Raw genomic sequence first — 12,576 nt, 5'->3', positions numbered from 1 at the left:
ACGCCTCTGTTCAAATGCGTCGTGAAGCGCCTGTAGAACCATTCCATCGGAAAAAAGATCGATCGTCGGCGTGATGACGTCATCGACCGGAAGCTATAAAACGTCCGTGAAAACAAACAGGAACTAGCTTCTGAGCCTTCAGCAAGCGATCTGTGTGAACCTGTCTGTCTATTTGGTGTTTTTGTCTGTCTATTATACTAGAAAGCAGAGATTTTCCACCCTTTTTGTTAAATATTCAATATATTAACAGAAAAAAGAGAAAATAAGATAGATAGAATGGCGAGTGAAAGCAGCAATTTCAGAAAGTGTGTTCCTCCCTGCCCACGCTACATCACGGGCGGGGACACACATCTTCTCTGTGTTGCATGCTTGGGAGCGCAGCATGCCCAGGCAGCCCTCGAGGGGGCTGCTTGCGAGCACTGTGAGCGTATGCCACTGAGAACGCTGCGCTCCCGCCGGGCACTCTTCGAGGAGGGTGCCTCGGCTCGTGTTCCCCGCGGCTCTGGTCCCGCTGCCGCCGAGGCGGAGCGGAGGCTGCAGTCGTGGGGATCACAATTGGATGTTGCAGAGGGGTTAGAGACGGGCGCTGCCTTATCTCTGCCCTCACCTGCTCCATCCAGCGGTTCTTCTCGGGGCATGGAAGCACGCATGGCGGTTTCTTCCCCCCCGAGAGAGCCGCCGGTACTTCATCTGTCCAGCTCTGAGGAGGTGGACGTTGAAAGTATCGATACTGAAGATTCGCCACTTCAGTCCCCTGCTAGTGAGGAGCTAGTTGAGGTTTTGACGCGAGCAGTGGCCAGGTTAAACATCGACTGGCCCACTGAAAGATCTGAGGCAGGAAGAAAACGTCATAGTAAGCTAGACGAACGCTTCCTGCCGTCTCGCGCCTCAGAACCTCAGCGACGGGGCCTGCCGTTCTTCCACGATTTGCACACCGAGGTGGCAAGATCGTGGAAGAGACCGGCTTCATATCGTGTCTTCAGCCCGCAGACTTCGGTCTACAGCAACATTTGCGGGCTGAGACAGTATGGTTATGGGGCGATGCCAAAGGTTGAAGAGACGCTTGCGAGCCATCTCTCGCCTTCCTCGGCATCGTCCCTGAAGGCCCCGACTTTACCCACCAGACCTCTAAAAACAACGTCGGCTATGGTGGGTAAAGCGTACTCGGCGGCGGGTCAAGCGGCTGCATGCCTGCACACGATGGCTATCGTGCAGGCATACCAGGCTGACCTGCTGAGGGATTTGGACGGTAGTGATGCTGTGGGGGGTGATATTATCGCTGAATTAAGATCGTCAGCCGATCTAGCTCTCCGGGCCACCAAGGAGACGGCCAGATGTGTTGGCCGCTCCATGGCAGCATTGGTGGCTACGGAGAGGCATCTATGGCTAAACCCCACAGACATCAAGGAGAGGGAGAAAGCCTTTCTGCTCGATGCGCCGCTTTCTCCTGGAGGCCTCTTCGGTGACGCAGTTCACACTGTCACCGAGAGGTTCCAGGAGTCGAAAAAGCAAGCTGCGGCGCTCAAGCAGTTCCTCCCTCTCCGGGTCCAGGTCCCTGGGGCTGCTGCTGATACCACCAAGCAGCCCAAGCCGAGTACGAGCTCCTCCTACAGGGCTCAGCAGAAACAGAGCGTCGCTGCCCGAGCTCCCCCTCAGCGTGGGGACGAGGGGCGGCGCTCTCAGACGAGGCCTTCGAGGGGCAGGGCTGATCTGCGGACAGTCCTGATCGCCAAGAAGGCCTCGTCGAAGCGTTCCTGACGCCAGAAGCGTCAGGACGCTGAGGGTGGTTCCCCCCGTAGGGAAACGGTGCTTACCCCTGCCTACGGTACCCGTTTCCCTATGGCACCCTCGGGGGGCCGCGCTGCCAACCCTGCCGCAATGCCGGGGCGCAGTCGGTCTCCGCGGGCCACCCGAGGGTGGTCCGCACCCCCTTCGGGGGGTCCCCGAGCAGTCAAGTCAGTTGTTCCCTGCCGGTCCGCCGCTTCAGGGCACTGTGCTTGTTGCTCAAAATACACCAGAGGCCAGCCTCGAGAGGCTGGTTCCCTTAGTAGATTTTCTAGACGAGTGGAAACGTCTACCAAATATATCTCGTTGGGTCCTGCAGATAATAGAAAGGGGGTACGCCATTCAATTCGGAAGTCGTCCACCTCCTTTCTCCGGTGTCCTGCCTACAGAGGTGGGCCCGGAGCAGGCTCTGGTAATGGCACAGGAAGTAGAGACACTCCTGCAAAAAGGGGCTATAGAGAGGGTTCCCCCTCCCAGCAGGGAGTCTGGCTTTTACAGCCGTTACTTCATCGTGCCGAAGAAGGATGGGGGCTTACGCCCGATATTAGATCTGCGGCTATTGAATCGCTCGGTGGCCAAGCTCAAATTCAAGATGCTTACACTCAGACAGATTGTAGCGCAGGTCAAATCGGAGGATTGGTTTGTCACCATAGACCTCAAAGATGCGTATTTTCATGTCTCCATCTTTCCACATCACAGGAAGTTCCTGAGGTTTGCCTTCGGGGGAGAGGCATACCAATATCGTGTACTTCCCTTCGGTCTAGCACTGTCACCCCGCACGTTCACCAAGTGTGTGGATGCAGCTCTGGCGCCGCTGCGTCTACAGGGCATCCGCATATTGAACTATATCGACGACTGGCTGATTCTAGCGAATACAGAGCAGATGGCGGTTCAGCATCGAGATGCTGTTCTCGCCCATATGTCGAAGCTGGGGTTGAGGCTGAACGCCAAGAAGAGTGTGCTTTCTCCGGCTCAGAGAACCACTTTTCTGGGTGTGAACTGGGACTCGGTAATTATGCGGGCGCAATTATCGCCAACACGCATAGCATCGATCCTGGCAGCCGCCAAAGAACAGAAGCTAGGCCAAGCCGTCACTGTGAAACAGTTCCAGAAACTGTTAGGTCTCATGGCAGCAGCGTCCAACGTGATACCTTTTGGCCTACTGTACATGAGGCCACTGCAGTGGTGGCTCAAGACAAAAGGGTTCTCCCCGAGGGGAAATCCGCTCCGCACGATCAAAGTCACGCGGCGATGCCTACGTGCTCTGGTCATGTGGAAAAACCCGGGGTTTTTATCTCAGGGTCCCGTGTTGGGGGCTCTTGTTCGTCGCGTAACGCTAACGACAGACGCCTCTCTCACGGGCTGGGGGGCGACCATGAGTGGTCGCTCGTCCCAGGGTCTATGGCAGGAGCATCAGCGGCACTGGCACATAAATCGGCTAGAGATGCTCGCAGTGTTTCTTGCATTGAAACAGTTCCTGCCCGACCTCAGGAGCCACCATGTACTAGTCAGAACAGACAACACGTCCGTGGTGGCCTACATAAACCACCAGGGGGGTCTGAAGTCTCGTCCGTTGGACAAATTGGCACATCGGATCCTCCTGTGGGCCCAAGGGAAATTGCTGTCAGTCAGGGCAGTATATATCCCGGGGGCCCTGAATCAGGAAGCAGACAGCCTGTCGAGACAGGGGCCGAGGCCCGGGGAATGGAGACTCCATCCAGAGGTGGTGGAGCTCCTTTGGAAGGTTTATGGGAAGGCAGAGATAGACCTGTTCGCTTCGGCGGAGAATTCTCACTGCCCGCAGTGGTTTTCTCTGACCCATCCGGCCCCGCTGGGGCTGGATGCCATGGTACAGGAGTGGCCGAGGCTGCCTCTGTACGCCTTCCCCCCGATTGTCCTGCTTCCAGGAGTTCTGGAGAGGGTACGCCGGGACGGGGCCCAGGTACTTCTAGTGGCTCCGAACTGGCCGACCCGAGTGTGGTTTGCGGACCTGATATCTCTCCTGGAAGGCTCTCCGATGGAGATTCCGACCAGGAGGGATCTACTCTCTCAGGCGGGCGGGAGATTCCTGCACCCACGCCCAGAGATGTGGAAACTGTGGGCCTGGCCTCTGAGGGGGCCAGGCTCATAGAGGAGGGTCTCTCGGCCGAGGTCGTAGAGACCATCCTACACTCCAGAGCTCCGTCCACAAGGAAGCTGTACGCTTTGAAATGGAGACTTTTCTCAGCATGGTGCAGAGAACGCCAGTGGGATCCAGTTAACTGCCCGGTTGGTACAGTGCTGGAGTTCCTGCAGGAGAGGTTCTCTGCAGGGTTGACCCCCTCCACACTTAAGGTGTACGTGGCGGCCTTGGGTGCTGTCCACGTCCCTTGCAGTGGAGTGTCTTTGGGAAGACACCCTCTAATTACACGCTTCCTTCGTGGCACATTAAGGTTGAGGCCAGTTATGCACTCGAGGGTCCCGGCATGGGACTTGGCCATTGTTTTGAGGGGCTTGTCCGGACCTCCGTTCGAACCTCTGGAGGAGGTTTCGGATAAGTTCCTCACTCTAAAAACCATCTTCCTTTTGGCCATTTCGTCTCTTAAAAGGATAGGAGATATTCAGTCTCTGTCGGTAGAGCCCTCATGTCTAGAGTTTGCGCCAGGGATGGTGAAAGCATTTCTGCATCCCAGGCCGGGTTATGTCCCCAAGGTTCCTACGAGCCCACGGGGCCCCATCACTCTACAAGCCTTCTGTCCTCCTCCATTTATGACGTCAGACCAGGAAAGATTAAATCTGCTGTGTCCTGTGAGGGCACTGGATACTTATGTCCACAGAGCTGCCCTGTGGAGAAAAACTGAACAATTGTTTGTTTGCTTTGGACCCCCTAAGAAGGGGGCCCCAGTGTCCAAGCAGAGGATGAGCAAGTGGGTGGTCGAGGCCATCTCACTTGCTTATGAAGCTACCGGGCAGCCGTCTCCACTGGCTGTCCGGGCGCACTCAACCAGGGGTATGGCTGCTTCTAAAGCACTTTTGTCGGGGGCTTCCCTCCATGATATCTGTAATGCGGCCGGTTGGTCGTCTCCTTCTACCTTTGTCAGGTTCTACGAACTAGACCTGGCATCTACTGTAGGGGCACAGGTACTCTCGTAACCGTGTGCGCTTCGGCTTCACACATACGAGACACTTGGTCCTATGGCGATGTGGGTATAAGCGTTCTCACAGCGTTTCGACGCAGCTCGAGTTCCCCGAAAGGGAACGTCTCGGTTACGTATGTAACCCTAGTTCCCTGAGGGAACGAGACGCTGCGTCGCTTTGCCATACTCCCGGCGTGTCCGTGATCACTTACTTCAGGCTTTATCAGAAGTTAGTTCCTGTTTGTTTTCACGGACGTTTTATAGCTTCCGGTCGATGACGTCATCACGCCGACGATCGATCTTTTTTCCGATGGAATGGTTCTACAGGCGCTTCACGACGCATTTGAACAGAGGCGTTCTCACAGCGTTTCGACGCAGCGTCTCGTTCCCTCAGGGAACTAGGGTTACATACGTAACCGAGACGTTTACTGTTGTTCTAGTCCTCATAATTAAAAGACGGAATGCATATTATTTATATATAATATTTATGTGTCTTGATATATGGATTTGTCAAATATTTGTAGTCAACCCAAAAAATATTCAGACACCAGATATATATTTTTTACTATGGTTCAGGGCAATAGTTAATTTATTTAAGTGAGGATAACAAAATAAAGTAGCCTAAACTGTGACATATTATTATACCCCAAATTGTAAAGATTTTACAACCAGTACAATTTATTTAAAAAATGTGGGACAATTATTCAGAAAATTTGACCGGACCATGTTTTGCATAAGTGTTTTTTCTCTAATGTAACTTTTTACACCACAGACTGAACACAATTATGCATTGCTTGGTCATTGGTTGACCTAAATTAGCATTATCTAATTGTGCACTTAAATGTAACAGCTTCAAGCTGATTGGTTGATTATACTCCATTACATACCTTTCTATCAAAGTTATTTGACATTATCAAGATGAATCTGTTCTAACAGTTTTTCAGAGTATAGCGAATAAACTGTGATAATGTGAGAAAATGTTGAATGTGTCTCAATAAATTTTGGTTTCACTGTATATTTCAACTTGAAATAGTTTAAATAATATATACTTTTTAAGCTATATCACCCAGCCCTATTTATAATTAAGCCAGAGATCAACATACAGATCAACCAATGACAGAAAAAAAAGGCTGTAGAAGTGCGTCAAGATGAAGCATTTCTTGTAAGCCAAATCCCCAAACACTGCTAGGATAAACAAATCAATGCAGAACAACTAATGTCCATCTTCAAATCGATACTGGTATAATAGAGCTAAGGGAGATGCGGCAATGTACTACAAGATGGCCGACAGTGTAGCATGACCTAAGTTCCTCGCTAAAAAACGATATTTTCCCCAAAAGGAAACCCATCAGCCCTGAATCCATTAAGAATGCCTGAGAGAGGCCTCAGGATTTGCGTCGGCCAATCACCCTGCCGATCTCCACAGCTAAATGGATCAGCCGCTCTTAACCTCGTCTCCCCAAAGAGCCTCTGAAGCGTCTATTCTTCAAAGCACTATGCCCCAACACACAGATGCAGCTTTTCACTGTGCCTCATATCCTTCGGCTCCCCACTTTAGTATCAGACCACTTCAACATCCTTCACAGAAAACAGCCATCACACACAGACACAGTATATCTTCCACATACTGTTTCCTGTATGCCACTAATAACAGCCTTGAAGCTGCAGCCTTGCAGAAATCAAAGGGCAGCGGGCTAGCAAACTTCCTCTATCTCAGTTTCTGCCATGCCAGGATGCTTTGTAGTATGGGCAGAGTGTTTGAATGCTGAAGGACTGGGCAGAACCTAGATTCCATGAAAGATGGGAGGATTGGTGGGGGGCTTGAGTGCAGATGGAGAAGAAGAGGGGAGGAGAGATGGAGGGATGCTGCTTTCTTTTTTTAAGGAATGACTCTGCCAGAAGTGCTGGTTATACATTTTGAGTGAAAGAGCTCAGCAGGTCTGCATAAATACATTCTTTCATGGCAGCACAGATTCTATTTGGACACACCGCCTGTCCTCTCGGTCAACTTCTGTACGTGTACGAGACAGTTATCTATGCCGGAGCACGCACAATACCAACCGTAAATCACAGCGAACATCAATGGTCGCCCACTGATCGTGAACAGCAGCGCCATTACTGAAAACAAAGAGAGAATAACAAACACAGAAGCAAGCCAGACAGAGCTAATCCACAGCATTAAAACTCTGTGTGTGTTGTGTCTGGGTGTGTAACATCTGCAGCAGCATCAGATCAGTCAATACGTTAACATTCACTTCAAAAGATCGATTTCAGTTAGACCAGTAGTTCATATGTATAAAACGCCATAAAGTGCGTATCATATGCACGCGAAAAACCACGTACCAAAACTCATTTTGGCGTATACATTCCACGAGATTGCAAACTCGTATTTATACACATTTTCATGAGATCCGTCTCCATGTTTAGAGTCGGTGGTCTGGCTTAACATAATGACTGCAGAGTTGCGACAGTTCGTGTGCTACTTCGAATTGAGATATCAGCTTTGGCCGTGACTCTGGAAGACTTGTTGTTAAGCTTTTCTTTGAGAAAAGAACAAAGAACAGTACTGAAGTCATTCTTATGAAAGGAAAATGTGTTTAGAGTTTTGCTGACTGGATACAGCGAAAGTTAAATCTATCAACTAGCTCTGTTTCACCTTCTTCATTGCTCTGGTTGGTTGAAGCGCTATCCTATCACTTGCAGAAGGAACTTGAAAGACAACCGGATTTAGCCAGATTTATCTTGATGTGGGTCTGACTTGTTTGGCTAGCATATCACGGCATTGAAAAAGAACTGGAGCTATATCTGAAAATATGTTGTGTTCCACAAAAGAAAGAAAGTCATACAGGTTTGGAACAACATGAGTTTGAGTAAATTTTTAAACCTTAAACCTATAAACCACTATACAAAATGATTTTAAAGCTTCTCCGTGCAAACAAGCAAGCTCAGATTAAAGACTACAGAATCAATTGTTTTGGTTTAAAACTGAAGTACTCTAATAGTGGCAACCTTCATAAAATTAAACATAATGCTAAATGATATCTAACATATATATTTACAAGTTTAAAAAGTAGCATGTTTATGATTTGATGTTGATAAAAGGGTACTTGCACTCTACTGATGTAGCTGTGGGGATACACAAGACAAAAACTGTTCAGGAAACACTGGTTTAGATGATATTAAGATGAAAAGATGGGCTGCTTAGTCTCTCTTTCAGAATGACCATGTGGTTCCTGCTGCTTTGTGCCAGCAAGCAGTGAGCTTTCCTCAAACCGGCTGCCAAAGGAACTGACGCCAATCCAAAAACAAGCTCTTATGATGGGTCTCAAAACAATTAGAACAAGCCCAAACGCTCTTGATTATTATTTAAGATGTTATTAATTATATCAGACTCTTTGAAGAAGTAACACCGTGTCTGAATATATGCCTACTGTCTTACATTGTTGAAAACAGTACATAAAGAGAAGTATATCTGCATTCACAGTATAAAAAAGAATAGGCAAAAAGAACCTTACTACTTCTGCTGAAATTCTGAAGTGTGCATACAGTGGACACTTTACTATCCCATGATGCCACAGGAGAGAAGTCAATCGACGCTGTATATCACGTGATGAGATGTCTTCATTTCTTTATTTTCAAGGATTAAACTGATTATTTTGATAATATTCAAACTAATCTTCCTCAAATGCAGTTCCTGTTCAAATAGTATGTGGTTTCAGGTTCAGCTACAGTTATGATCACTAGTTATGTCTATAAATGGCTTTTTTTTTGTCTAAATGCCACATGCTACATGGTCAGGGGGCTGTTAAACCACTAAAATGTGACCTATGTGTAAAAAATGCTCTGTGGTCTAACAGCAAAGTGCCATATTGTGATCTTGGATCAAAACCAGTGTGTTGTGGTTGCGTGACTTGCTTTCACTGGCAGCCTCCGTGTCCATCTGTGCCGAAAGAAAGAGAGACGGAGAAATAGAGACTAGATAGAAAGAGAGAGAATCTGGGGGGTTGAAGAGTAAGGGGGCGAGATGTAACCTGTCCCCTGCTGAATGCTTCTCATTCCAAGCAGTGACTCCCCCCTCCTCACGGGCATGAATCACAAAGCTGATCCGAGAGACTGGGGCCCACAGCAGAGAGCCAAATCACACACTTTAACGCCTCTTTCCTGCGCTATCATCATCACCGGACAAATTAGCACCTTGGGTTTGAACAGTTACACAACATGTAGGCTGCGCACACAGGTGTGCGTGACTAGCTTTATGCGCAGGTGTGTGTGTGTGTGTGTGTGTGTGTGTGTGTGTGTGTGTGTGTGTGTGTGTGTGTGTGTGTGTGTGTGTGTGTGTGTGTGTGTGTGTGTGTGTGTGTGTGTGTGTGTGATGGATATCTATAGGAGCTTTGAGCTCGCAGAAGCCACCTCAAACATGAGATTGGCTTTTATCTGCTGGCCCAGCACAAAGAACAGGTTTTAATTTGAAGCCTCCTAATACCATAATAATTACTGCCGACTGCAGGGGGTGATGTGTGTGCGCGTTCGCGTTTGATGCCGCTGCGGTTGGGGAGGTTCTGCTGAGGAGAAAATTTAAGCAAGGAAATGAGCGGGGGAAATAGACAAAGAAGGGAAGCGTGTTATTTCAGCACGGGTCCTTAAAACTTAGCTGACAAGCTGTCTTTGCAATTTTTTCCGCCACCTTCTGACATCCCACCACGATCAAATGAGCAGTCACCAAGGTGCTGCACCGCTACCACCTAAAGATACTCAATCGAGGCTTGAAAAAGCAAATAATATTATTTAAATATCATCTGAGAGGTTATTGCTTTGGTATCAGTGCTGGTGGTTACAGTAACAAGGTCATGTGGCTCCATTATGAGGCTGGACGGGAACCATTTTAAATGCTAATCATGGAGACTTCCATTATAAGGCAAATTATATGAAAGCTCTAGCAGAGGCTGGCACACCTCTGGGAGAGGTAGGCAACAAATTGAAATGAACAGGCAGAGTTCCAGCGGCTGTCATTTGGCAGTTAAACGCTACAGATCAATTGAAATTTATGCCCGGAAAGAGGATAAAGTCATTAACTCAGGTTTTCCTGTTGACACGCATAAAGAAAAGAAGTGTGCAGAGTTTCAGGAAGTGTAGCGATTTTCAAACCCACTGAGCTTGAGAAGTCATGTGGTATGCCTGGCATCCCATAAACTGCCGGACAGGTCTGAGTCCGAACTCACAGATAGTTTGGCATCAAAAGAAACTGTGGATCCTATGTTCAGCCCAATTAAAGGACATGCAAAAAATATATATAAGTTTCTTAATGATGTTTGAGTTAAAGAGAGAGAGGGAAAACAGCTACAGAAGAGAAGGTCTCAGAGGACCTGCTTTCAGAGCAACAGAAGCATCACTGATCGGCACATTAAACCACAACACAGCAGCCTGGAGACTTGACTGAGCTCGTCAGAAGAAACTCTTCATCTGTCTGTTGCTCAGCACGTATTTTCAAACTCTGGACATGAGAAGAGTCTTAAACAATGGAAGGGCGCAGAGGGATAAGGTAGGTAGGTAAAAAAAAGACTTCAGATAGCCGCAGAACTGAAAAAAGGTGAGAACGCTGGAAGAACCAGATACACGATAAGGGAGGGGAGTGAGAGAGCGCCTTAAGAGCAGATAGGAAGATAAAACACAAGTACCTCTGGGATGGAGAAGAATGTATGCCTGGGAGGCTTTTTTTTTTTGGAAGGAGCTTCTTTAAATGGGTGTTTTTCAGTCATACAGTCATGTTGAAGTGGATAATATGCAAATTCCCAATACTGACTGAAGTCAGATATTGTGTCATAATTGTAAATCGTACCCACAAGTCAAACAGTGTGGTAATTTGCATTTAGGCTTCACTTTAAAGTGGTAATACATCAACATGCATGAGAGAGGTGGTAAAGACGGTCAGTCAGAGGCGGAGCTAGAGGAGGGGCCAAGTTGCCCCTGTGCTGAAACATTATTGGTCATAGAAAGCCAAACACTTCAAAGCAGAACAAAACTAAACCACAGGATACGGCCCAGTGGCCCTATAGCAGCACAAAGCAGGTTCATATATTCTGACAGAATACTAACAGATGTTATTTTACTTCTGTCAGACTCTAGATAAAATTGTTTGTCAAATTGGAAAACATATATAATTTAACAAAGGAAATTGATAGGAACTTATTTAGATCTGTGTATTTTTCGTGGGGTCCGCATATATCTGATAGCCCTATATGTATCATACATAATTAGATCATGGCTCCCAGTACACAATTCTGCCAAGCTATATGGTAGTTTTACATCTACAAAAGCTATCTGTATGAATATGAATACAATAAATAAACAAATAATAGCAATAAATATCATCGTTTAAGATTATATCACCTTGAATTAATTTTTAAAAAGTCTAAGAATGAGATTGTAAATTCCAAAAATGTTAATAACACGTACTAATAATCATACTGGCGTGAAATGAATTTGGAGTCTCGAATTCGCCGCACACTTGAACTCGGATGAATGCACGCGCGTCTATCCGGCGACAGTGCGCGCGGAGCTCTCAAGTGCAGCGGAGCAGGAGCTTCCCTCCCCTCCTCAAAGACCAAGACCAGTCCAGGTTGTGAACCCTTGAACCATTCCCTGACTTCAACATGGGCGACAGACCCTCGCAGACACAAAACAACCTGTTTTAATGTCCTCTGCAAATGTCTCGATATTTGCTTTCGACACTTTAACCTGCGCTCACGGTAACAGGTTGTTCCAAGAACCAATAGAAAAGTAACCTGTTCATAATTTAGTACACGTTTATTTACTTTTATAGACTGACAATTAAAGTGAATGTACAAATTAATGTACTGAAAACAAAACATTTAAAAAAAATATATAGTAAAATCTAATTTCGTAAATATTATCATTGGAAGCCTCCTTACCATGCAGCGCTACAGCAAGCAAAGTGCAGGAAACCCCGAAACGTCCCAACATCGTTCTCTCCATAGTGGCGTCTTAACTTAGCGGCTTTGTTTCGCGTCGCGTCGCGTCGTATTTCTTTGCAGCGTCTCGTCTGGGTACAGCTCCTTCACGCTCTGTTCTCGCGCTCACACGCAGCAGTGTAGTGCTCTCCCCCGTCCTTCTTGGTGCACGAAATCTGATGCGGATGGCAGTGACTTGGCTGATATATTTGCACAAAAGGTGACCGTGCGCCCCTCCCCTCTCCTCTCCCTTCCCAAATGAGTAAAGTGCTACTGGAGTGAGCACACGGCCAAGAGCCGAGAAGACTTTTTACACGCTATCACAAAGGATAAGTGGTTAAAAAGGGTGATACTTTGAATAAAAGTGATGCGATTTCATTTTGAAGGAACTAAATTAATCTCATGGGGCTGTTTTGGTATGATCTCTAAATCTGTAATAGCCTAATTACAAATTGCACAAAACAAATAAAAAAAGTATTTTAGGCTAGATTACAGGTTTTGTCTGACTGACCATGATGCACTTGTATAATTCCAGATCTTCCATTGGTTTAGATCATGCATTTGTGTGTCCCTTTAGTAATAGTCTATCAACTCACACTGGTTTTCAAACAGGCATTCCTGGGATAGCTGGAGAAATACAGCTGCTTCACTTTTCTCAGGGCAAGAGTGGGGTGCACGAGTAAGAGAGAGCGCGCATTATCGAACCC

At 47.3% G+C, this 12,576-nt stretch overlaps 1 protein-coding gene across 2 annotated transcripts in view; it reads right to left on the bottom strand.

The window, feature by feature from the left end:
* bcam (basal cell adhesion molecule (Lutheran blood group)) overlaps nucleotides 1-12,106 on the bottom strand; it is a 61,269-nt gene extending 49,163 nt beyond the window's left edge. For both annotated transcript variants that reach the window (XM_067448743.1, XM_067448744.1), the window contains exon 1: nucleotides 11,831-12,106. In XM_067448743.1, coding sequence (XP_067304844.1) covers nucleotides 11,831-11,894 — 64 coding nt within the window. In that variant the 5' untranslated portion in view covers nucleotides 11,895-12,106. The remainder of the gene's footprint in view (nucleotides 1-11,830) is intronic.
* Nucleotides 12,107-12,576: the final 470 nt, after the last annotated feature.

The sequence above is a fragment of the Pseudorasbora parva genome, chromosome 7, assembly GCF_024679245.1.
Source record: "Pseudorasbora parva isolate DD20220531a chromosome 7, ASM2467924v1, whole genome shotgun sequence".
Classification (NCBI taxonomy): domain Eukaryota; kingdom Metazoa; phylum Chordata; class Actinopteri; order Cypriniformes; family Gobionidae; genus Pseudorasbora; species Pseudorasbora parva.
This window is presented reverse-complemented; position numbering and strand designations above follow the sequence as displayed.